Source organism: Neopsephotus bourkii, unplaced genomic scaffold, assembly GCF_033783945.1.
Source record: "Neopsephotus bourkii isolate Nb327-2 ecotype Australia unplaced genomic scaffold, CSIRO-AGI_Nbou_v1 NB_1060, whole genome shotgun sequence".
Lineage (NCBI taxonomy): Eukaryota > Metazoa > Chordata > Aves > Psittaciformes > Psittacidae > Neopsephotus > Neopsephotus bourkii.
The window spans coordinates 1,616,496-1,642,066 of NW_026901548.1; the positions used below are offsets into that span (position 1 = coordinate 1,616,496).

Sequence of the window (25,571 nt, forward strand, 5' to 3'; positions counted from 1 at the left end):
ATCCTGCCCCTGGATGCATTCCTGTTATTCTGTGTGGTGCTCAAACCCATGCATTTCCAGCCTCGGGAGATCCTTGGGGTTTGTTTTCCCGTTGTCCCGGGAGAAGCTGCCTCCGCTCCCCTTAGGGACACAGAGGGAGCATTGTGTGAGCAAGGGGGTCACAGCAGCCCTGGCCACGGCTCCTTGCTTGCCTTCGGGATGGACCCAGAGCCCAGCCCGTCCTCACGCTCCCCTCTAAGGGCTTGTTTTTCACTTCCAAGCCTTTGTGAGCGATTACGCGCGTGTCCGAGCCGCCGTGCCCAGCATCCCTGCTGCCTCCCGCAGGAACCGAGCCCGGGGAGCCCCCATCCAGCCTGGCCTCCAGCACTGCCAGGGATGGGGCAGCCACAGCTTCTCTGGGCACCCTGTGCCTCAGCACCGTCATTGTGAAGGACTTCTCCCTAATGTCTCATCTCAGTTTCCCCTCGGGCAGGTTCAAGCCATTCCCCTTGGCCTGTTTCACCCAGTGCTCCATGACATGGGATGTGCTGCAGCACGGATGCAGCAGAAAATCACTCTGGGTCTTTCCAGGACACCCAACCTGCAATAGCTTTTATTACCCCCATCGTAAACCCCACAAGAGCTGATGGTCCCTTCTCCCAGGGTCAGATCCTTCCATGATGGGGAAATGATCCCAAGCTCCATGGTTGCATGGAGGAGCCTTGCAATGCTGGTGATGCCGGATCTCCTGCAATGGGAAGCATTTGCTTCCCTATGGGGCAGTGGGGTCCCACATCCCTCCCTGGCAGGGGATGCTCCCATAGGCTTTGCCCTTGCGATGCTGCCGCCTCCCTCCCCCTCCACACGCGGCTTTTTTGGCAAAACTGATTTTATTTATTGTTTCTTTCTTTCTGTTTTTTGTTCCTCCCTGCAGCAGAACCCAAAAATAGCCGGATGGGAAGCGGCGGGGCTGCCATTCGCATGCAAAATGGGGCTATTTTGTCTTCCTGCAGCTGGTTTCTGCTCAGGAACCTGGCAGGGCTGGCGGCAGGGCTGCGAGGGGCAGCAGGATGGGGACAGCCCTCAAACCATCACTGGGGCTCTTCACACCCCTCTCATTCCCCTTGTGCTCTCTGATCCCCTCCTGAGGGACAGGGACCCTTTGGTGCAGGCTCACCTGGAGGCTTTATGGGCAGCAGATAATGAATCCCGGTGTGATGGGGTGAATGGGGGCTCACACATCGCAAGCCTATCATCATTCCCATCATCCCCACCATCATCCTCATCCCCTTTGTGGTGACCCCCAACACCACGGGGGCCTGTCCATGTGTGCAACACGTGTGTCTGCATGGTTGAGCGCTGCGTACATGCACCAAGGGAAGTGGTCGGGGGATCACACACGCATGTGCACGGGAGCCGCGTGTGTCACACGTGGAGGGATCGATGCCCATGTGTGCAACACGCGTGTACGCGCACACAGCTGCGCACGTGCGGTGTGCGCGCACACGCGTGTGCGGGTCACCCACCACCACCACCACCAACCCGCTTCGGACCTCCGCGGCGCCAGGGGGCGCGCTGCTCCCTCAGCTCCTTCAGGAGCGGAAGTGACGCTCTGCATCGGTTAACCCCGCCTGCTCTCGCCGCAGCTTCCGCCGCCGCCGCCGCCGCTCCCCTGGTCTCAGTCTCGGTCCCGGTTCCGATCCCGGTCCTGGTTCCACCGGCACCATGAACAAGAAGAAGAAGCCGTTCCTGGGCATGCCCGCTCCCCTGGGCTACGTGCCGGGGCTGGGCCGCGGGTGAGCACCACTCTCCGGTTACCCCCCCCAGGGCCCGGCCTGGGCCTGCCCCGCCGCGGTTCCCCCTCAGGACTCCTCGGGCCTTCCCTCTTCCCCATCCCGTGCCCTCGGTGCAGCCGGAGGCTTTCCCGGTGTCATTGCTACGGCTGGGCGGGTTTGTGTCCGAAGGCGAGCCCGGTACCGGGGGTGGGTTCGGGGGTGCTTTAAGCGGTGTCCGTGTCCCCGCCCCCCGGCTCTGAAGCTGTGTGTATGCATAGGGTCGTCTCAAAAGTCGGTATATCAGGGTGGGTTGTGCTGAGTCAGGGCTCGGGGTGTGGGAGGGACGTGCTTTTTGCTGGGTACAAGCCCTGTTTGGCCTCTGCTGCTTTATTGTGCCTTTATCTAGGGGTGGCTTTGTTGTCTGTGCCCTGGGAAGTGGCAGGTTAAAGCCATTCATTCCCGTTGTTTTGTCCCTACATCCCCTGTCCCAAGGCCCTCTCCAGGTTTCCTGCAGCACCTTTAGGCACTGGAGCTTGCTCTAAGGTCTCCCCTTAAGGAGCCTTCTCTTCTCTGGCTCTCTTAGCCTGGCTCCAGAGCAGAGATCCTCCATGGATGATAAAGCAGTGAGCTGGGTGATTGCAGTGCCTTTGCAGCTAAACTGCTCCCTATAAAAGGACAGGGAGACAGGGACTGGATGATGCCATTCTTGAAGAAGAATGAGATTCTTCCTGTGTGCTACAAGTAATAACGCTGCCAGCCTGGCTGTGTGTCTCGGGGGTTGTGTGTGCTAAAGAGCTGCCACTGCTTCCCCAACACAGAGCCACAGGTTTCACCACCCGCTCCGATATCGGCCCTGCCCGTGATGCCAATGACCCCGTGGACGACCGCCATGCACCGCCCGGGAAGAGGACTGTGGGGGATCAGATGAAGAAGAACCAAACAGCTGATGATGATGATGAGGATTTGAATGACACCAATTACGATGAGGTGAGGAGATTGTCATCATCTGGAGATGCTTTTCCCTGAGGAGGAGTCCCTTAACTCCCTGCTCTCTTCCTGTGAAACCTGAGGTTTCAAGAGCAGGATTCCCTGCTTTTTTCTAGCAGTACTTCCTTTTTTCCCATTTATTTTAATAATTATTGTTATTGTTATACATAATGGCATAGTGCAGATTTGAGGTGTGATGTTGGTCTGCATATTGTGGTTTAATTATGTGTACCGAGCACTGAGACTCTTGGGAGTAGATCTGGAACTTAAGTACTAATGTAAATTAGTTAAGTACTAACATAAGTAATTAGTTAGTACTTTGGGGGATGTATGTTTTAATTCTCCACAAAAGAAATCTCAGCTTTTATCCTTTGATGTGTATTTGTCTTTATGTGGCCTGTGTAGGCTCTTGTGTTTAAATCCCCCTTTGGTCAGTTAGATGTTATGATGTTCCTTTGGTTTGCTTTCAGTAGTTTAAAACCAAAAGTGGCTAATGGAAGAAAATGGCCTTTCTATACTGGGATCTCAGTTATTGATTAATAGAGCCATTCTGGAAGAAGCAATTTGGAAGCAGTTTTGCTTCTGAAATGTGGGAGAAGAACCACCGGGGGTGGGAGAAGCAAGTGCTTTTCTGTAGGGATGTGTCAGTCTGATGCCATGTTGTTAGAAATAGCCTTCTGCTGCATTTTCCTTGTGCTGGGTGACTGTTGCCTCTAGCAGGAGCATAACAGAAGCTTTAAACTGAAGATACTGCTTTTTTTTTCTCCTCTTCCTTTCCTTTCTCTCTTCCCAAATCCATAGTTCAATGGGTACGCTGGGAGCCTTTTCTCAAGTGGTCCCTATGAGAAAGATGATGAGGAAGCAGATGCTATTTATGCAGCTCTGGATAAGAGGATGGATGAACGCAGGAAAGAACGAAGGTAGGATGAATCACAGCACTGGCACAGAGTGTTTCTGTTTAGTTTGTGATTTAGACTTTGCCTCTTTCCATTTTCTGCCTTTGTCTGCTGAGTCTGTTTTGAGGTATACACAGAGGCTTTATTCTAATACTGAACATTTGACCCTGTGGCTCCAAGTTCTAGAACTGATGGGTATTTTGCATAACTTGCTCTGAGAGTTGATGTGGTTGAATTGCTTCACCATACTTAAGTTTATTAAGATGCTGGAGGGAGATGCTGAGTAACTGGTTTTGTTACATTCCATACTGCACATCACTCTGGACATGGTTAGAAGCGTCATGTAATGCAGGTGTCTTGTAAACTGGTGAGTGTTACTGAACTTGTTAAGCTCACTACCTGGTCTATAGGTAAGAGGAGGTTAAAGGCTGAAGTTCTCTTGGTTGGAGATGCCTGGTTTTACACTATCATATTATTTGGTGAAACATCTCTGCCATAATGTTGATAATCTAAACTTGGACAAAATGCTCTTTCTAATGCCTTGGTTCTGATCAGACATGTTTTTCTATAAGAGCAACACTTGGTTTAAAGACTTGCTGGTTGTTCCTTGGAGCATAACCTCAGTATTCCTTTTCCTCAGGGAACAACGAGAGAAAGAGGAAATAGAGAAATACCGGATGGAACGACCCAAAATTCAGCAGCAGTTCTCAGACTTGAAAGTAAGGAGAAAAACATCTCAAGTGTGACTTTTATCTTTGTGATGTATGAGAGGTGGATATGGTTCTGCATTTCCTTGCTCAGATTTTGTATGTTAGCAAACAAGTAGTTCCTTATTTGCCAGATTAGTTATTTTCTCTTGGAAAAGGAAAGTAAATGGATTTGAAGCTGGCAGCTGGTGGTGCAGAACCTCTTCCTGGCCTGGAGCTCTCTCAAGCAGTGTGATTTTCAGCCAGCTGCAGTTACAGCCACTTAAATTAGTGCTGATTTAAACCCAAGCAGGGATGCAATCTGCACTGCTAAAGCCATATTGTCTGTGCTGACAGCAGCATTCAGAGTGGCACTTCAGCTGGTGGAAGTGGGTGTTTAAAGCTGCTTTGGAGGGATCTGGGAGAACACTGGGATTCTGCCTGTGGAGCACTTTATTTGTGGCTGTACAAGGGAGTGAAATTCATGCAAATCCTGATACCAGGCTTTTGGTTTGGCTTTATTGTGGCTTCACATCAGTTCTGGAGCAGGTGCCTCACTTCTGCCTTTGAGGGATTGATAATGTGTTGGCATTGGAGTAGTAGTTAATCAGGAGCTCCTGACTTACTCTGTTAAATAAAATGTATTGTTTAAGCTGTTGGCTAATGATTAGTAAGAAACCACTCAGTGCTGCAGGTGCTGAGATTAACCTGAATCCTTGCAGCACTGAATTTAACAAGAAGATCGATTTGGAATCTCAGTCCAGACTAAACCCAAATCCTAATGAAATGCATCTACATCTTTTGTACATTGGATTAGGGAAAAATCTGACCTTTTGATGCTTAAGTCAAAGTTTAAGGAAAGAATAATCCCTTAAGGAAGTAGAGCAATTGAACAAATTCTACAGTAAATAACGATGCCAACTCCTCTTTGAACAGCGGAAGCTGGCAGAGGTCACAGAGGAAGAGTGGCTGAGTATCCCAGAAGTTGGTGATGCCAGGAACAAGCGCCAGAGGAATCCTCGCTATGAGAAGCTGACTCCTGTACCTGACAGCTTCTTTGCAAAGCATTTGCAGTCAGGGGAGAATCACACTTCTGTGGACCCACGCCAAACAGTGAGTACAAAAGCAAACCTGGTGAAGGTGGGATCTGTGCTTTATAATCAGAGGTGAGGGTTGAACTGTGCATTTATGAGTGGGTTTTGGGGGGGGAAAGATACTTGACCAAAACACTTGGTGTGAGTCTGGCAGAGGGATTGCTGGATGTTCAACTCCTGTGCTTGCTGGGGTCTTTCAATGCACACCCATTGCCAGTGAAGACTTGAAGATAGGCAGAGAGAGCCTTGTTGTTGTGGTTAAAGTGGAAGAAAGTGTTTCTTTTCCATTTCTTGGTCTGTAGAATGCTGATAATGAGTTGTTTTGAGCATAACCAGTGTCCATTTCTGTTAATTTTGCAAAAATGGAACAGAAAATAGAGTGTAATTTCAGCTCATGGTTTGCCCAACACTGGAGCAATTGTGTTAAAAACTATTTGCATTAAGGTCAACTGAAAATTAAGCAATTTGTCTTGTTGCTACATGGCCACAGCCTGCTGTGGTGATAGAGTTTCAGGAGAAGCTGACTGGCCCTGAACTGGTACTAGATGTCCCTGGGACTTCTTTGTAGAAACTCCTATTGAAATGTGCTACTTTTGGATGCTTATGCTCTTAAGTTTTCACTTTCCTGTTACTTATGTCACTGACTTGGCTAAACTTGAGTCATTGCCTCCAGATTTGCAAAACCTGTATGAGAGATGCTCTGTGGTTCAGGGAAGCCACTGTTTGAGAGGGACCTTTGGGGTTTTGGCCCCCCTGGAACAGCCCGAGTTACTTGTGAAACCTCAGAAGAGAGCTGAGGAATGTGTTTCTCCCCCTCTTGTTTTTAGCAATTTGGTGGATTGAATACTCCATATCCAGGGGGCTTGAACACTCCCTACCCAGGAGGAATGACACCAGGCTTAATGACACCTGGCACAGGTGAATTGGATATGAGGAAGATTGGCCAAGCCAGGAACACCTTGATGGATATGAGGCTAAGCCAGGTAAGGATGTGGCAGGGCAGGATGTGTCCTGCTGTGTAAGACCTGGGTTTAGAAGTGTCTTTAATTCTGTTGGGTGTTAGAAGAAACACCTCAGCTGTGATATAATTTTGTACTTCTCTATCCCTAATCCCATTACCTCTAATAGAATTTCCTGGGAATTAAGTTTGTCTCTGGAAGTCTTGGTCATTAAGGGAGAGCCCTATCGTACCGGAGATGGACTTCAGGTGAACAGCACTTGGTTGCACCAAGTTACACCAAGGGAAACATGTCTTCTATCCTGCACAGGGATGAAAAATACTGTTCTTAATTTGTTGTTGAGTTCTGTTCTTTTTCATTGATTTTTCCCATCTAAATCTGGCTTCAGCTAAAAAGACAGGCTTTAGCTGGCAGAACTGCAAGACCTGTTGGTGACTGAAAGCCACGCTGTTTGTTTTCAGTGGTATTAAATTCAAATCATTAAAGTTGTGTATTTTACAAGTGGAAAAAGCTCATCAGCAAGGCTTTATGCTTCCCTTGGTTTTGGTAAGAGTGAATATCCAGGTTTCCTGTACAGCTGCAGGGTCTTTTCCAGTGTTTATTGCATGCTACAGGGGCTGTGAATGGTCACTTCAGTAGCTCTGATTTGCCCTTCCCAGGTGTCAGACTCTGTGAGTGGCCAAACTGTAGTGGACCCGAAAGGATATTTGACAGACTTGAATTCTATGATTCCCACCCATGGAGGAGATATCAAGTAAGTTTAGGAAGGATTAACTGATTTATCCTCTTAGTGATGGCGGTGATCCTGCATAGAAATGGAAATCTGTCTGGGCTGGTGGCTCTCAACTGGCATTTAATTTGTACCAGATGCCAGGTGGGTTTCTGAGGATGAATTCTTTCAATGTGAGGTCTGGTTTAATCTGTCCACAGAGGTATTTATCATCTGACCTGGATGCATCAGTTGTGGGGCTTGTTTTTATTCTACCCCTGGACTAACATGCCCAGAGTGATGGCAGCTTGTGGCTGTCTGCCAGCCGGGGAAGGACCTGCTTAATTGTATCCCTGTGCTGCTAATTTAGGCTTCATTGATGACCTCTGAAAACCCTTTTAACCTCAAGTTTGCCACCAGTTTCCTAAAGAATTGCCATTAAAGTCAAAGTGATAGGTGCAAATGTTGATGCTAACACTTGACTTCAGTCAGTGCTTGTGCTCATCAGCTTCCAGCTGTAATTCCTGCATATCTTGCTTAAATACTTAACTGGTTTTCATGTTGATCTGGCTGTGTTAATGTGTATTTGTAAGCTTGTTTGGTAGCATGCAGTCTGTGTCACCAGTAAAGAAACGTTTGAGATGAGGGTTACTGTGCATCTGAGTGCGGCTGTGAAGCACTGATTCAGGGGAATTACTTGCTACAGTGCTGAAAATCTTCCTGTCTGTTTTTCCTCCTCCTTTAGTGATATCAAAAAAGCCCGCTTGCTCCTGAAATCAGTGCGAGAGACCAATCCTCATCATCCTCCAGCCTGGATAGCATCAGCCCGACTGGAGGAGGTCACTGGCAAGCTCCAAGTGGCTCGCAATCTCATCATGAAAGGCACAGAGATGTGCCCTAAGGTCAGAATTGCTTTGCTTCCCTGCTGATCCTTGCAGGGCAGCAGGAAAAGGTTGTGGTTAAGAGCAGCAGCATCTCTGTGGAGCTGCTGTCAGGCTAGATCTGGTACAGCTTCACTCTGCAGTATTCAAAGAACACGTGTTTAACCAGAAGCTCGAAGTTCAGATTCTTGGTTTGATGTAAAGGAAGATTGTTCTTTTCCCCTGGCAGAGTGAAGATGTTTGGTTAGAAGCAGCTCGGCTTCAGCCTGGGGATACAGCCAAGGCAGTCGTGGCTCAAGCTGTCCGCCACCTCCCGCAGTCTGTGCGAATCTACATCAGGGCAGCAGAGCTGGAGACAGACATCCGGGCAAAGAAACGTGTCCTGAGGAAAGGTGAGAGCTTCTGCGGGCTCAGGGAGCAAAGCCTGAGTCTCCCTCTCTTTGTATTGTGGGGTTTTCTTTGCATCCCTGGGGAAAACAGGGCGTTTAATGATGTGGGTCTTACTGGTGGAGCTTGCTGCTGTCGAGTCAAATTGTTGTTGAAGTAGCTGTAAAACACCCTTCAGTGAAAAGCTGCTGTTACTGAGCAATTGCAAATGACATTTCACTTCCCCAAACCAATTCCAGCCTCATCCAAGTCTGTTCCAAACAATGATCCTTTTAACAGTGGTGTGTTGTGTTGTCCTGAACCCAGGTCTTCCTCACAGGTTCATAGTATTAATCCTTTGATTACTTTAAGTTACTGGGACTGTAGCAGTAGAGATTAGAACCTTCATGGCTATTGGATTGTGTCAATTTTATCTTCTGACTTTAATTTAGACAGGGAAAAGGGTCTGGAACTAATATACTTAATTCTTGTGGAGCACCCTGCAGTACTGAATGGTTTGGCTTCAAAGCAAGCAAATTGCCTCATAGTTCTTAACTGTGCATCTCTGGTGAAATGACTGCTTACTGCATATGGATGAAGGCACTTACAGGTTCCTGGGTTTGAAGTTGTAGGGGTTCAGATACTAACTATTCATTCAGTAGCTTTTCTAATTTCCACTGGCTAAGCAGTGCTGTGGTGTCACCCCTGTGACAGTGTGCATCCTCCTCAAGAACAATAGTAGATACTGAACAGAAAAACACTCTTACATGAGCAGAAACAGATTTGAGACCAGCTTGGGTAGGAGAGCATCTTCTGTGAAAGCAGTGACACATTAGGTACTGAGGTTTGCTTTAAACATTGTATTTGCAAAGAGTTTTTGGAACCACCAGCTTCATCTCCAATACAAAGCTGGTAGTGGAGTGGAACATGATTTATTGCTTCTTCCCAGTTTCTCCGTGTGAACAGTTTCACAGTGCTCCTCTGCTACTTAGGGAACAGCAGGAATATGATGCTTGGAACTGTTTGTATATGCAGCCTTAAGATCAGTGGCAGTTTAACCCATTATTTCTCCTCAAATAAAATAGACTGAATGCCAGGTAATGGCACTGGAATGGGATCTTTCATGATGTGTTTTGTTGGCTGTGTCCATTCCTATCATCCAGCAGAACCTCTGGAGTTTCAAAGCCTCTTTCTGACTGGAAAGCCATCAAGCTGAGTGTTTAAAATGCATCTCGAGGTGCAGATATTGGCAGCTCCATGAAAACATGTTGTGTCCTGCTGAGTGGTGCTCTCAGCTCTTACAGGCTCATCTGATTCACTTAATTCCTCAGGAAATCTGCTACTGCAGACTGAGAGGAAACAGTTAATGCCCGAATCCCCAGCACACAGTGCTGGTAAATGCTCTGTGTGCTTCTGCAGAGCTGGGATGTGCTCTGAGGCTCAGCAGTGTGCCTTGGCCTTTGCAGGAATGCTTAAAGGAACAGCCTTGCCTGGAAGCTGGTTTCAGTGTAGTTTTAGATGCTTCTTCCACCCGTTTCTGTGGTCCTGCTGTTGTGCTGCGGAAGGATGTGCTCAGTCCTCTGTCACTGTAGCATGCTCGTGTGCAATCACCTTGGAAGCAATGGAACTAATGCTGCAGCACAGCTAACACCAGCAGGCTGTGGTGTAAGTTGTGGTGACAAAAGGCTAAAACACCCCTTTAGTTTCTTAGTGTATCTCTCAGATACGAGGTTGTAAAGAAACAGGCTGCGAAAAGTTGTTTAGACCTGACTGTTTCAGACACCACATGTAGAACAGTCTGCAGGGAATGCAGTTTCTACCAGCTGCTCTTGGAGAAGATTAAGGAGGACTCAAAGACTCTTAATTAGGTGGAGCCCATATGGATTGCTGAAAGAACACGTGGGATCCAGTGGCGTAGGGTGTTAGTGTCACTGATACCTTTAAGCTTTTAGGCATCCTCCTATTTTATTTTTACACAGCAGGCCAGTAATTCATTGGGAAGCTAATCTGGGATCCATTAAGCTGTCAGGAGATGCCCACAGGCCAAAGGAACAGTTCCAGTATCTAAGGAGCAAGGTTGTCTTATTAGTATGGAAGATGCTCTGTTTTATAAAGGGAGACCCAGAACGATTAGGGCTACCCAGTTTTAAGATAAGCTCATTTGTTGAGCCTGGAGGCTGTGTTCAGCAATGTGTCCTACTGCAGAGGATGCAGTTACAGCTTAGACAGGGGAAGAGCCTTTGGCTCTCCAAAGCCTGGTTCCAATTAAAATGAAGTTAGCTTTTTATTTTGTGATTTGAAGTTCTCATTGTTGAAGCAAGAGCTAATGGAAGTGCAGTTCCCTCCCTTCCCTTTTTCAGGAAATTTCATCTGTAATAGGGCAAAGCCTTCAATATATCATCTTTAAAACATGCAGCCCTCTTTGGGGAACTACTTTGTCATGATTAACAGAATGGTTTTGCCCCTCTAGCCCTTGAGCATGTTCCAAACTCAGTGCGTTTGTGGAAAGCAGCCGTGGAGTTAGAGGAACCTGAGGATGCCAGGATCATGCTGAGCCGGGCTGTGGAGTGCTGTCCAACGAGTGTTGAAGTAAGTCTTTAAAGAAGTAAAAGAAGGCAACCCCCTCCTCATGGCTTTAGGTTGACAGCAGAGCTTTGAAAACAGGAGGCAGGGAAGTGCATGATGAGTTCTGTACCACGCACTTTGTGCCACAATGAGAGGGATGTGATGAGCAGTGGACTGTGCTTCCCCCCCCCACCCAGAGTTCATTGTCTGCTGGTCATTACATGCTTCGTTTTCCTGTGTAATTGTTAGGTTCATTATGCCAGTGCACTGCTGTGCCTGCTGTAGCCACTTAGCCATGTTCCTGTTGATGGGTAGTGCCTCCCCAGTTGTGAAAACAAGCATAGACATAGCCTGGGGAGGCGAAAACAACGTTGCTCATTTCAGAAGCCCTGAAGCAGAGTGTCACACTCAGCTGTTTGAAAGGTGATGTGAACAGAAAATACAGAGCCCAGCTAATGGAGGTGATATCTCTGTGATCATGTCCATAGATGATTCATCAGGTGAATAGGACTGAGCTTTCATGGCAGGAGTAGACTCTGTTTCTACTAGTTCTCCACTGATATTCTGCAGCCTGCTTGAGAACAGTTGCCAGCCAGCAGCAAGCAGCCTGAAGCTGCTTACCTCTTCAGGCTGACACTGCCATAGAGCAGCATTGTCATCTCCTTGTTCTAATCTGAAACCCATCTTCTGTTGCTCTGCAGCTGTGGCTTGCACTGGCCAGGCTGGAGACGTACGAGAACGCACGGAAAGTCCTTAACAAAGCCCGAGAGAATATTCCAACGGATCGGCACATCTGGATCACTGCTGCCAAGCTGGAGGAAGCCAATGGAAACACCCAGATGGTGGAGAAAATCATTGACAGAGCCATCACATCCCTCAGGGCTAACGGTGTGGAGATCAACAGGGAGCAGTGGATACAGGTATTGCTCAGTGTTGGTCAGAGACCCAGATGAACGCTCAGGTTTGAAGGCTGCTGATGCTAGGTACTGTAGGATGGTTTTGCACAAGGCTTATCAGTGGAGATCCCTGTGAAAATACAAGAGGGGAGACTAAAAAGCTGACTAAGTTCAAGGCAGTAAGTGATACACTGGGGTAACACTGCGTGTGTTGAGCTGAGGAATGTCTGGTTTGCTTCTGGTTTGGAAGATAATCAGCTTCAAGTTGAAGCAGCTGCTGCCTTAAGTAGGACAGAAGCTTTAAGCCTCCAGTGAAGGATTTATGTGGTTTTTCAATATGTCTCTTGCCTTAAAAGGTATCTGTTTGCCCAACAAGTCTTTGTCAGATACTGTTGTATGAAATCAATACAAATCGAGGCCAGGTTGGATGGGGCTTGGAGCAAGCTGCTCTAGTGGAAGGTGTCCCTGCCCGTGGCAGGGGGCTAGAACTGAATGAGCTTTAAGGTCCCTTCCAATGCAAACCAGGCTGGGATTCTGTGATACAACGCATATGCAGCCAGCAGGAAATACTTTGTTAGTCCTTTATTGGTTTGTAGTAGGCAGCAAAATCTTTCTGGTATGTTCTTTAAGAGAGTATTGGTAATGAACAAAGTATTTAACGTTAACCAAGGTGCTCATTTAACATCTAAACCAATTATAACCTTCTTTACAGCACTAAAACAATGAAAGGTTAATTTCAACTTCTGTTTAAACACCCCCAACACCCCCCCCTCCCAGCCTCTGCATCCTTGCCTTCTCGAGTTCCTTTTCAGTGTCAGCACTGCTCCACTTCTGCTAATCTGATCAGAGGTCTTTTTAACAAGTCCAAGCAAGACAAGCTTGGCTTTCTGAAAGCTTTGTGTGTTAGAAAACTGCTTTTCTCTCTATGGTCTAGTGAAAGAGCCTCTACACCTTTAACTTCACACTGGATGAGAGTGTATTTGTTTAAATTCAGTTATTGCTTAGCCCTTACTGAGCCTTAAGAATCAACTCGGAGCTGAAAGAAGGTCACTAGTTTTGATGTTAGGCTTCTTCCTTCTCAACTTGTATATTTTTATTGGCCAGGTCCCTGCTCAGCAGCTCAGTGCAGCTGTAAGAGGAGCCTGTTGAGGCTGGAAAGGTCACACACTGTCACACTCACTCCTTTGCAGCGATGTGCTCTGTTTCTTAACCATCTTCTGACTGATTCTGTGTACAACTTAGTGCTTTCCATGTGGTTATGGGCTCCCATGTTTGAGTAATAGCCATATTTAGTGTTGCAGTGACCCACATTGTGCCTCTGTGCTCGAGGAGCTGCTCTTGCAGAATCTACCTTCTTGTGCTGAGCTCTCAGGGCTTTGCTCTTGTTTCTAGGATGCTGAGGAATGCGATAAAGCTGGAAGCGTGGCCACGTGCCAGGCAATCATGCGAGCTGTCATTGGGATCGGGATTGAGGAGGAGGATCGGAAACATACCTGGATGGAAGATGCAGACAGTGTACGGCCAGCTGTGAAGCTGCTTTATGTTGGGTTTGGGGTTTGTTTGGTTTTTAGTTAAGGGAAATTGAACTGGAGCCTGGAAAATGACATGTTTTATCCATGAAAATGCCTGTTTCCCACACACCTGCCTGTGTTTGGCCACTCTGACTCTCAGGAGGTTATTGTATTGTGGAGCTTTCTTCAGACTTGAATTTATACTGAGCAAAAGGTTGCTATTTTGATAAATTGCTGCTTTTTGTGTGGATTGTGGGGTTGGTTTGAGTGTGTGAGACATGGGCAGCGATTGAGGTCTGGTTAAAGGAACTGGGAGTTAAGTTGCAATACCTGAACATTATAACTCAAGAGTTAATCTCAGGGTGGCCAGGGGAGTGGGTAAAGTTTCACCAGGCTTTCTTGATTGAACATGCACTAAAAAGGAAACCCTGTTTCAGCATGAAGAATGTCCAGTTCACTGCGTGTGAGGGGCAGATGCTGTAGCACTTGTTTTTTGCCTGTAAAAATGAAGTGTGAACATGGGAGCTTTTCCAATGCCTTAGTAATGTTTTCAGGCTGTCTTGTGTGTCTGAGTTCACTGGAAGGCCTGATAGAGAGACACTTCTATCTTCAATTCTTCCTTTTATAAAGCTGATAGTAACTGTTTTGTTGTGTATAATACCCCAATTCAGGTGTTACCCTGAGTTACTGAGTTGTGTTGAATTGCACATGTGTAACTCCTTGCACTTGATTTCAGTGCAGCCCTGTGCTGACTTAGCTCTGTTCTGCTTCTCCTCAGTGTGTGGCTCACAACGCCCTGGAGTGTGCCCGAGCAATTTATGCCTATGCCCTGCAAGTCTTCCCCAGCAAGAAGAGCGTGTGGCTGCGAGCAGCCTACTTCGAAAAGAACCATGGCACAAGGTTTGGATGCTGCATCATCCTTGGGTGGGGGGGGTCATCCTTTAGGATGGGGAGGAGGAAAAGCTATAAGGTGATCCCTGAAGTGCTGCGTTGCACGAGTCAGTTCACCTGGCTCAGTTTGCAGGTCTGGCCTTCTTTGCTGTTGTTGTGGTTGGAACATCTTTGGGTTTTATGAAGTCATGACAGGGTCTTTGGGCAATAGGGATCTCTTGGTAAAATAGCTGTGAATCACCTAAAACTACAGCATATGGTTAATTGCCATAGATAACCTAGTTTGTTGCTGAAGCTGTCTGAGCATCTCTGGCATTTTCTGATCAAACACACTGTGAGTGTCTGTTACAGTCTGAATTAAGGTTGGTGTTACACTGTCACAGCTCAGTCTTTTCGAGTTTATTCATAAAGCTTTACACATCTGAAACTTTCTGCCCAGTGTTTAGAATAAAGCAAATAAAGCAATAGATCTGCTTTATTTATAAGATATTGATAAGACCACTTACACACATGGAATCATTAAAACCAGCAAGGCTGTAGTGTGGAAGTGACTGCAGATCACAGAATCATAGAATAGTTTAGGTTGGAAGGGACCTTCAGAGGTCATCTGCAATGAGCAGGGCCATCTTCAGCTCGATCAGATGCTGAGCTCTGCCTCACTGAAGCCTCTTTTCCTTTATTGGAACAAGTATGTCTTTGCTTATGATATTGTTCCATTGTTTCCCAGTTTAAGCCCCTTATGCTACCTGAAAAGTCGAGTTTCTAGAGGAGAAAACAAGTTTCAGTAAGATGAAGCCAGCTTCATCTGATAATAGTGGAAAACTTCCTCTCCCAGTTTCTAAGGTTTAAGAAGAGCTCCTCTCTGCAAGCCACAGGAGCTGTGTGTGTGAAGGCTCTCAAACAAAGGTGGCCGAACAATGAGCCGTTTGTGGAGTGCTGATTTCAGAACCCTTGTGAAAAAAGACCCCACCCTTTCCCTGTTATGAAACCCCTTATCAAGGTTTACAACGTTGGACTTTGCAACTGTATTTATAACACTGAGCAATGGTGGGAATAGTTCCAGGGAGCCTAACTTACTCTTTCTTGTCTCAGAGAATCCTTGGAGGCTCTTTTGCAGAGGGCTGTTGCTCACTGTCCCAAAGCAGAAGTGCTCTGGCTCATGGGAGCCAAATCCAAGTGGCTGGCAGGAGATGTGCCAGCAGCCAGAAGCATTTTGGCCTTGGCTTTCCAGGTGGGTCTCTTATACTTGTGCAATGGTGTGAAGTACAACTGGTAAAGAACACAGAGCAGGCTTCTTCTGTCAACACCTGATCCCTGCTGCCTTGCAAGATGATGCGGGCTTCTGTTGGTCTTTCATTGTCTTGAATGGCAAAATGCTGTCCTGTAAAATAGCAGCAAGATGTGTTATTGCTCCTGTAGCAGTACCACATCATGTTCTGAGTTCACAAACCACTAACCCTACTTCCATGGCTCCCATCAACCCCAGCCATTGGATCAGAATCCCCTTGTCTTGGGTTATGTGCCTACTCAGTAAGAAAGATAGTGGTCTACTTTAAGTAATGATGTTACTGCATTACTTATGGCTTGGCCCAAGCCCATTAATCCACAGCAAAATGCAGGGAATTCTCTACTGGATGCAGAAAGAAAGATGGGCAGAGCAGTACAGTTCTACAACTGTGAATGAAGCTCAAAAGCTGAGTGATAGCAAACCCAAATGACAACTCCTGAGCTGGAAGGTAAAAGATATTTACTTCCTCAATTTGTTCCTGGTGCTTTTTTGTTACCATCCCGAAGGCTTCTTGCCTTGGTTGCCACTGAAATGACTTTCATTAGAGCAGCTTTCACAGACCTCTGTTGGGAATTCCAGCTTCATTATTGTTTTGCTCAGGGATAATAAAACGAGGGTCTCATTGTGGCAGACCCTGTGATGTTTCCAGTGTTTAAACTGGAAGTTCAGAGGATGAAGCATTAACGCTTTTCAACAATGGAGAAGCATCCAGCTTCTAAGCTGGCACATATCTTAGTGCTGCGCATCTGGTTTGGAGAACTCCTCTGAACTTCAAAGGTCAAAGAAGATTTGGGAGGAGCTTGAACTGTGAAGCAGAAAAAAACCCACCCTACTGTGGATTGACAGAGCTCTGATTTCAATTTTAATCTGGATCAAACGAAGGATTAAATCTGCTGTTGATTCACTGCCTGCATTTGTCTGTCATTTGATGTCCCTGCAGGCCAACCCCAACAGCGAGGAGATCTGGCTTGCTGCCGTGAAGCTCGAGTCGGAGAACAATGAGTATGAAAGAGCAAGGAGGCTGCTGGCCAAAGCTCGCAGCAGTGCCCCCACTGCAAGGGTAAGGATGTGTGAAGGGTGGAGAGGCTGAGACCTCTCTTGGCCACGGGGGAGTTGAGACGGAAGGAGGAGTTCCTTCAGTTCTGTGGCCTCAGGGATTGACCGGGTGGCTCTTTGCCATTGCCTTTTGCAGGCATGTGGCCGCTTTGCTGCTGCGCTTCTCCAGTGGGTTGCGACACCAAATCGTGGCCTGATGGGAAAGAAAAGCCAGGATCAAGTGAAGGCTTTTCAGTTGTTGTTTTTTGAGCACAAGTGGCAAAAGTCAGGAAATTCCCACTTTACAGCTGTTTGTGTAACGTTCCTGCTGCCCAAAAGCATGCCTTGGAAAAAAGGGAGAGAAAATACTTTCACAGCACACTCGCTTGTGCTTGCTGTGCTAGAGACAGCTGTGGTTGTGTTTGTTTAAAGTTACACTCTTGGATTTATCTCTGCAGTTCCTTCTGGCATGATAAACTCTTGTTGGTTTTTAGCTGTTCATACAGACCCATTTTAACTTGTCCAGAACTAGTCTGGTCTCTGTCCCTTCCCCAGTCTGTGCTTCATCTACATCTTTTAAACTGCCCTCTTCATCCTTTGTCAGCCAGGGAGCTTCTCTCCAGCTGGGACTGGAGCTCTGGTCTCAAGGCTTGATGCTTCTCTTGTGAAGTCATGGTGGGGGGAGTTTGGGAGTAGGGAGAGCAGGGATCAAAGAGTAGTGGAACAGCCTTCGGCCTATAGTGTGTTTCCCACAGCTTTAACTTCCATGTGTAGCCAAAGGAAAGGCATTTGGGGGCAGAAAAAAATGTGTATCAGCTTTTAATGGGCAGGACAACGGCTGCAACTTGAGGCCATGAGTGAGAATAGGTGGTCTGGGTAGCCTGGGTGTAAGGAGATCAGATTGTGCTGTTGAGGGAGGCTCAAATTCATCAGTTAGTTGTGCTTGTGGAATGAGTATTGTACCAATGTCAGCCCTGTGTTAATAGGTGAGGTACAGGTTGATCACGCTGCCCCAACTCCTTTGGCTATTTGGACCTTTCTCATTGTTAGCTGTTCCCGCTATAATTTATTAGCTAGTTAATAACATTTTTATTAGCTAATGAATAACATTAATGAGTGTATGAAAATGGGAACCCACTGCCTTGAGGGACTGATGGTGTTTCAGTGGCTGCCAGTGATGAACAGCTCTGGTTGCTTCCAGGTCTTCATGAAGTCGGTGAAGTTAGAATGGGTGCTGGGGAACATTGCTGCAGCCCAGGAGCTTTGTGAGGAAGCCCTGAAGCACTACGAGGACTTCCCCAAACTGTGGATGATGAAAGGACAAATTGAGGAACAAAAAGAACTGGTGGACAAAGCCCGGGAGGCTTATAATCAAGGGGTAAGATGGGTGGTGGTGCATGTTTGCTTTGTGCTTCTGGGGGTGTCTGTTGTGAATCAGAATGGAGAGGGCTCTGTCTCAGCCTAACCAAAGATGGTTTCTGTTCTCTCTGTCATTGCTTAAAACAATAACAAAGCAAAAATATTGGGACCTGGAATAAGCAGCAAGAATTTGTCTTGCCTAAAATCCATGTGCAGAATTCATTCTTGCTTAAGAGTTTGCTGTGTGTTTGACTGCTCACTGGTAGGAAGAAAAAGCATTGCACAATAATTCCCTGAGACCTGTAAGGCCAAAAGCAGAGCTCTTAAAAGAAAAGCCTCCTAATGAGCTCTTAGATACACACTGTAGAAGGAGGTGGCTTACAGAGCACTCCTGCCTCTTTTAAATGGAAATCAGTGTCCCTGGGTATGAGTGCATCTGAAAGTCCTCAGCCTTGGAAGTCAGAGGGAAGCAGGTTTCTGCCAGTGTCGATATCCTAATGACTTCCCAGGCTTCAAAGCCCCTCTGTTGCTGTGGTTTGAGTATGTATGAGCCCTCCATCTCCAGACAGAGCTCAAATTGTAGATGTATTATTAAGGGAGGTGTATTCTTTCTCTTGCTGCTGACATAGCTCAGTCACAGCTGATGGACCTGACTCGGATGTGGGAGAAACTGGACTGCTGTGCTCTAAGACTTAACATGGAGAAATTTGAGCAGCATAATCCATTTTGTCTCTTCTAAGCTCTCCAGGAGGATTTAGGGAGGGAAGTTATTTTGTATAAGGGTTCTAAGATGGTTTTCATGTCTATGTATTGCTGTGTTTTTTCCAATAGCTGAAGAAGTGCCCCCACTCCATACCCCTGTGGCTTCTGCTGTCCAGGCTGGAGGAGAAGGTTGGGCAGTTGACCAGAGCAAGAGCTATCCTGGAAAAGTCTCGCCTAAAGAACCCAAAGAATCCAGATCTCTGGTGAGTTGTGTGGAGGTGAACTGAGTTTGGGCTCCAGAGCAATAGAAATGGCCTTTTTCAGGCCAGCTGTTTCACATCATCTCAGCCATTTGAGCCTGGGCTAACAGCTTGTTCTGAATACCAGGCATGGTTTGGTGATCCTGGCTAGTATGGAGCTACTCTAAGGAGCTGGGGACTAATTATTTCTTTACTGATGGTTTTAGTGTACACAGCATGGACACTCAGGCCTCTTTCACTTCTGTTTTGGTTCCTTTTCAGATTGCTTTTGGTTTAGGCTGTTATAGAGTAAAGGTCAGGTTTATTTTTAGATGAGAGGAATGGGAAGATGTCAGTCACCTACACACACTCACACTATGGGCTGATATTTGCAGTTTCCAGTGACTCCCTGTTTGTTTCCACATGGTGAATGTGTTCTCATAAATACCATCTTCCTTACCAGGTTGGAGTCGGTGCGACTGGAGTACAGAGCTGGGCTGAAGAACATTGCAAACACTCTGATGGCCAAGGCACTGCAAGAATGCCCCAATTCAGGTGAGCTGGATCTCATTTCTATCTTAAACATGGTTCTTTTGCCCAGCTGATAAAGACACATCTTTCTCCAAGGTGTCTTTTCTGGCCAGGTCTCAAAATAATACATTTTGGAGAGGTGCCAGTCATCCCTGTGCAAATGTTGATGGTCTTCATGAACAATCCCACTTGCTCTGTGCTGTCTCACACCAGGGATGGCACAGGCTGCTGTTCCATTTTGCTGCAGTATCCAGTGTATTTTTGGGTCTGTGGTGCCAGGTTTCCTGGGAAAGCATCTTTGGACATGGGTGGCTTGTCTTTCAAGCTGCTACAAGCCTGCCAAGGGTCTAAAACTGAAGAAAGATTCTCAAGTGTTTGTAGTTGGGAAGTTCAGTGGAAAACAATGGGATTTTCCCTGTCTTGTTGGAGCACAGCTGACCATAGGATGCTTCCTGTTGCTGGTTTGCACTGGTTGCACTCCTGACTCTGTGCTGAATAACTTGTGCTGGTAACAAACTTCAGGCACAGTCATGATGAGAGGGATCATAAATGTTTAGTCCTGGGTTTTGATGATTTGAACTCATTTAAAAAGAGGCTAATAGGTCATAGAATGAAAGTCAGTTGGTTCTAACTAGCAGTGGAAACATTTGCCTCTTGGGATGGGAGGAAAAACTCCATAATACTTCCCTATTTTTGGGCAGAACTGTGGGAAGACTTTAATGCTTTAAACATGTTGACATCTTTTGGAGAGAAGACGTCACATAACTGCAAAATGCAGCAGTCTTGTGCAGGACAAGCTTTCCAGTTTGCCTTCGGGCTGGCTTTTGAAAGGTGTCTGCTTAAGTCCCAGTGAAATCATTGGGAATTAAGTGACTTTTATGCCATGATAAACCCCTTGCAAGCTGCTCACCATGTGAGTGGGTCAACAAAGCAGCAGCACCCAAAGTCCCACTTTGTTTTGGGTATGACCTTATGCTTAATGAGGGTTTGCCACCACAGGCTTTCTCATAGAATCTGCCTGTTGCTATGGAAATGGGCAGCAGGATCTCAGTTTTTGTTGAAATATAATCACTTCCAACCCTATCTTTAAACTCCACAAAGCAGAATAAAAGCTGGAGCGAGCTCGTTGGACACCTACAGTTGTATAAACCAGAGACTTGCATCCAGCAAGTGCTGAATTGATTCCTGGTTGCTTGTGGCTGATGCAGAGCAGGCTGCACAAAGAGTAAAACTGAAGTCTCATGATGACTGTGGCCTCAGCAGGCCTGGGAAAATGAGGTTTGACCCTGTATATAAAGAGCAAGAAGAGCTCTGCTGCGGTGTCACTGCAGTCATCAAAGCTTGTGCGTATTCCCATGTGCAGCTGATGGGAAGTGAGAGCCCAGAGTCCTGGCAGACAGACGCTCTCAGGCTTTGCTTCAAAGTGATCCCCAGGTGTGCTTGGCTGACAGCACAAAGAGGAGATTTCATGCTCTTCCAAGCGTGTTTCCTTCCTTGCTATTGGCAGTGGAAGGGTGTAGGGATTAAACCTGGCTTTGCTGGACCTACTCTGTCCTTCATCGTGTGTATGTAGAGCCAGCATCAATAAGACCGTGGTGCTCTTTGGCACCCTTAAAGCTGCCTCCAGACATTGTGCTTTGCACCTCCTGGGACTGCTTCTGTCACTGCAGTTTCCCCTTCAGACAGATGGATCTCTTTCACTTTTGAAATGATGATTTGCTCTCCCCTGTTCCACTGCTTGCAGTGTCTCATCAGAGAGGCATGAGCTTTCAGTTGGTGCCCACCAGCATAGGGAGCACTGAAGCTGCAGGGGGGTTGTGGTGCAGAGACCTTCAGAAGCAGCCAAACCTTAGAGCATTGGATGAAGTATCCATGCAGAAAGAATCATCTGGGATGAGATTGGGGCATTGATAACCATTGTGGAGGGGTAAGGGGGGCCCAGCGGTGCTGCTTGTGACAGGATGGGGAGGGTTAATGTTGGAACTAACAATCTTCCTGCTTGACTTCATTCAGGAATCCTGTGGTCAGAGGCAATTTTCCTTGAAGCGCGACCGCAACGCAAGACCAAGAGTGTGGATGCTCTCAAGAAGTGTGAACACGACCCACACGTCCTGCTGGCTGTGGCCAAGTGAGTTCCTGGCCTTGATGTTGTAAAAAATACCCCTTTCTGTGTGCGGCTGCATCCAGGGTGAAGCACTGCACTCGAGTACAGCCCTGTGATTCTGGCTGCAGCAGCTCTAATAAGCCCCAAAGCAAGTAACGGCTCTCAAGCTGTCTCCTAGTAACTGTGCAGATCTCTCCCTTGATTCAAAGCAGGGGATGTCAGCCTGCCCTTGAGCTGTTCTGCTGGGGCTGGGGCTGCAGCACAGACAACAATACATTCACACAGAGCCCTTTTCCAGTGCTGGGTAATGGCACTCTGAAAATCACTGCTTTCCATCCCTTGAAAGGGATTTCAGTGTGCTTGCAGGTGACCTGGATGGACTTCAGTAAGTTTTTTAGGGTATATTTTAGGTATTTTGATAAATTAGGGACACTTTTGCCTGATTATTTATCAGGTTTTATGTGGCTGACAGTGTGTTCTTCATGTTTTCTCTCTATCCTAGATCCTGTCAGGTTTGTTTTAACCCCGAGCTGTTGTAGTCTGCCCTTCTCCTGCATTTCTCCTATGTCAGTTTTCCTCAGCTGTGGCCCTTCCTGGAATGCAGGCTACCATCCTGCTGTAGTTTGCTTCTCTGGAATGGAAAGATAATTTACAAGGGATTGTCTTCTTGTCTAGATTGAGTTGTGAGGCTTCCAGTGATGAAAACCTATTAGAACTGACTTACTCTGTATCCTTGTTGACCTGATGAACAGCTTTGCAGCAGCCGTGACTGGAACAAACTTCCTTCTGTTCCTTTGTGAACACCACGAGAGGTTAATGCAGGAGGAATTTTGCCCAAACAGTTGCCCAATTCTTTCATAACCCTTTTTTATAAGCCAAAGAAAACCATAGGATACATTCAAGTGACTGCAGGGCTGGGTTCTGCCAGATCATGACAGCAGACTCGTTCAGCTCTAGCAGCAAGGGAGAGTAATGTTAACTTTGCCTTATGGAAACAGCTTCCAGGCCCCTCCTGGTGCAGCCTCTCACAGTTCAGCAGCTAATCCCAACACAAACAGCTCCCACCTCCCATCACGGCTTGCATGTAGGTACAGTAATACCATCGTGTCTAATAACAGCTGTGTTAAGTGGGTTGCTGGAAATGGCCACTGCTTGCAGGAGCTGAGCCTCTGCTGTCATTGTTCGTGCTGTGTTAAATCACAGTTTATTTAACATGGAACAATCAAGAGTATTACAGGGCTTAGAAACAATCACATAAGCTGTATAATTTTATGACTGGCTAAGCTCTTTATGAGGGATGGCAGTCTGCTTTGATAAAGGCCTTCCCAGCTCAAATGAACTCTTAATGCAAAGAGGAGTGAACCCAAGAGACTATTGACTCAGCTGGATAATAACTGGGAAGAACTTCCAGAATTCATGAGTACCTTTATGAAACTGCAGCACTGGGGCTGGGTGCCAGGCTGGGATGGGAGCATGGAAGTGCTCACCTTTCCCTGATGAGGTAGGTCTGCTCTGTGCTTCATGGATGGGAATGTGTGACTGGGAGCATGCAGGGAGTGTTCAGCTTTTAGGAGCTATTTAATAGATGCTAAATTCAACTTGAAATACGAAGAAGTTGGAGGAGGGGAAATCGTGGAGGCATGTGAGCCTGTTCCCAGCCTGGACCAGTAGAATTAAGCCATTGAGTTAGCAAAGATTGAGCGTGGAGAGCAATACTTCCCCTCTCAGGAGTGTCTCTCTTGGTTAACATGCCTCACTAGGGGAGAGTGAAAACAGTGGATGCTCATTTCAGGCGTCTCCTATCTCTTCCCAGGGGAAGGCCAGTCAGCAGATGCCTGTGAAATCTGCTGTTTCCTTCTTGGGAGAGCAAAGAGCTCAAGATCTGGAGAGCTCTTCAGCTGGAGTGCTTTGGGTTCCTTGGAAATAGGCTGTTGGTTAACCCACGGTCGCTTTTCCCCCCAGGCTCTTCTGGAGCGAGCGTAAAATCACCAAGGCCAGGGAATGGTTCCACCGAACAGTGAAGATCGACTCTGACCTCGGGGATGCCTGGGCTTTCTTCTACAAGTTTGAGCTCCAGCATGGCACGGAGGTGAGTGTGTGTGCTGGGAGCAGGGAGCTGGGAAGGCAGCAGGGAGCCCTGGCTCATGCTGGATGTGCTGAGCTCTCTGCCGCCTGTGTGGCTCGCAGATGAGGCTGCGGTGTCATGACTGAGCATGAACAGGCCTGCGTGGTGGTTATTTAAGAGGCTCTGTCATTAACTGAGCTGTCTCTCAAGCTGCTTTGCTGTCCACAGTCATGCTGGGTCATGCAGAAATCGATGAAATCAATCCCCCTGCTGTATAATGCAAGCTCTCTCATAGATCTTCCTGTAATGGTGATGCTGGGTTTGTATGGCTGGTGCTGTCTCTCCACAAGTGTCAAGCGCAGGTTGCACGTGAACGCAGCCGCAGGAACAGTCTGTTCTAATCTCTCAGGGCAGTTTTTACTGCCTGATAGTGCTGAAATGATGGGAGTGTTTTTATCTCCTGACTTCAGAGAGACCTCTCACTGCACAGCTCTCGTGCAGGTGGGAATGCAGAGGAAGTTTCTGCTGCAGTTTAGCCTGTAAGTCAGTTTGCTCACAAGGCAGAGCTGCTGGGTTTGCACTGAGGGCTCCGTACCTTTAAAAACCAAAGCAAAAACCCACCATAAGCTTGGGAAAAGTGAACTGGAGAGGGGATTGTTTTGGCTCCATGCTGGAGGCATTGAGAGAGTTGCAAACTGTTGCTTTTCCTCCTCATAGGAACAGCAAGAAGAGGTGAGGAAGCGCTGTGAGAACGCCGAGCCTCGCCATGGGGAGCTCTGGTGTGATGTCTCCAAGGACATAGAGAATTGGCAGAAGAAGATTGGGGAGATCCTCGTGCTTGTGGCAGCCAAGCTTAAAAACACCTTCTAGAGTCCCCCTGCCTTCATCTGGAGTCATCTCTGTAGGACTTGCCTGCTTACCTGCTTTCGGTGCATTCACCCTCGCAGTGGAACAGACTTTGGAGGATGGGTGATACAGAAGAGCTTTCTTCCAGAAAGAAAAGCTGTTTCCTTCTCTTCCCAGTGCTCTTGGTTCACACAACACAGTCATAGGGCTCTGCAGCACATCTGAATGCTGTTGGTGTCACGTAGGAGAGACGAGTGGTCTTGGGAGGCTGTGTTGGCATCTTCATTTCAATGCCTGAATCCCCTGTAAATACAAGCTTTACTTAGGGCTTGGATGGATTTAGCAGTTTCTTTGCTTTCTTCCCTGGCATGCACTCCCCTCCTGCCCCTCTCTGTGCAGTTTCTTTAGTGTTTGGCCCATCTGATGCTGGTTCCTTATCAGCAGATCTGGGTTGTTGCTGTTTGAATACACTGAATGGACTTGAAGGAGATGAGTGGAGTTCTGCTGGGGGCGACCAGCAGCCGAGGGGATGGGCTGGCCCCTCTGTTTCAGTCTGTAGCCACAAGCCTGGCTTAGCCTGGTCTCTGTGCTGCAGCCCAGCTCAGGAGCATTCCTCCAACCTGAGCAGAGGGAGCGTTTTGTGAAATACAAAAGCATATTTCTAGACCCTTTTCCTCAGTTTTTAAGTGTATATAGTGCAACCTGCCCTGTTTGTGCCTGGCTTCAGCAAGCACAGGGGTGTTTTAGAGTAAGGCAAAATCCAGCCATCCCCAAAGGCTCTTTTGAAGGAGCAGCCTTTAAGTCATTCAGTCTGTGTGCTTTTACAGCAGCAACTGCTGTCAGTTGGCATGTTTGGGATGGCTCTTCACGTGCAGGTGGAAACGGGCCAATTCAGGAGAGGAAAAGCTTTGTATTTGGGACCCTTTCCTTTATCAGCTCCATCCTACACTTGTGATCTGCATTATTTTGACTCCCCCCAAACCTTCTTGTGATTGTTGAATGAGAAGCTGTAATGTCTGAGCTGTTAGGGTAGAGCAGAAGTGTCCAGGTCTCTGTCTGCATTACATTATGTATTTAGTTGGAGGAGAAAACCCCTTGTTTGGATAACGTATAAAATACAGCTTGGGTTTTTGTTTCCTTACGTTCTCTGTGGATGTGGTCTTGTCTTTTGGCTGGGAAGAGTGGGCCTGATAGCAGAAACCTTGGA

At 47.1% G+C, this 25,571-nt stretch overlaps 2 protein-coding genes across 2 annotated transcripts in view; both read left to right on the top strand.

Annotated features, from left to right (window-relative positions):
• Nucleotides 1-1,674: 1,674 nt before the first annotated feature.
• PRPF6 (pre-mRNA processing factor 6) lies at nt 1,675-25,505 on the top strand. The gene is made up of 21 exons (XM_061361492.1): nt 1,675-1,775; nt 2,573-2,741; nt 3,543-3,661; nt 4,278-4,356; nt 5,260-5,436; nt 6,245-6,400; nt 7,036-7,130; nt 7,831-7,987; nt 8,196-8,358; nt 10,803-10,921; nt 11,599-11,817; nt 13,186-13,308; nt 14,083-14,204; nt 15,288-15,426; nt 16,424-16,543; nt 17,720-17,896; nt 18,709-18,842; nt 19,282-19,373; nt 21,363-21,477; nt 23,416-23,542; nt 24,236-25,505. Exons 1-21 carry the CDS (start codon nt 1,705-1,707, stop codon nt 24,386-24,388), a joined length of 2,826 nt encoding a protein of 941 aa, XP_061217476.1. The 5' UTR covers nt 1,675-1,704; the 3' UTR covers nt 24,389-25,505.
• Nucleotides 24,850-25,571, top strand: part of TCEA2 (transcription elongation factor A2) — a 63,634-nt gene continuing 62,912 nt past the window's right edge. Inside the window, exon 1 of the mRNA XM_061361285.1 lies at nt 24,850-24,853. The gene's annotated coding sequence lies outside the window, so the exon portion shown is untranslated. The remainder of the gene's footprint in view (nt 24,854-25,571) is intronic.

Coding starts and splice junctions, on each gene's coding strand:
- PRPF6 (XM_061361492.1), top strand. CDS start 1,705: ATGAACAAGAAGAAGAAGCCGTTCCTGGGCATGCCCGCTCCCCTGGGC. Junction 3,662..4,277: donor GAACGCAGGAAAGAACGAAG/GTAGGATGAATC, acceptor CCTTTTCCTCAG/GGAACAACGAGAGAAAGAGG. Junction 17,897..18,708: donor GGGAGGCTTATAATCAAGGG/GTAAGATGGGTG, acceptor TTTTTCCAATAG/CTGAAGAAGTGCCCCCACTC.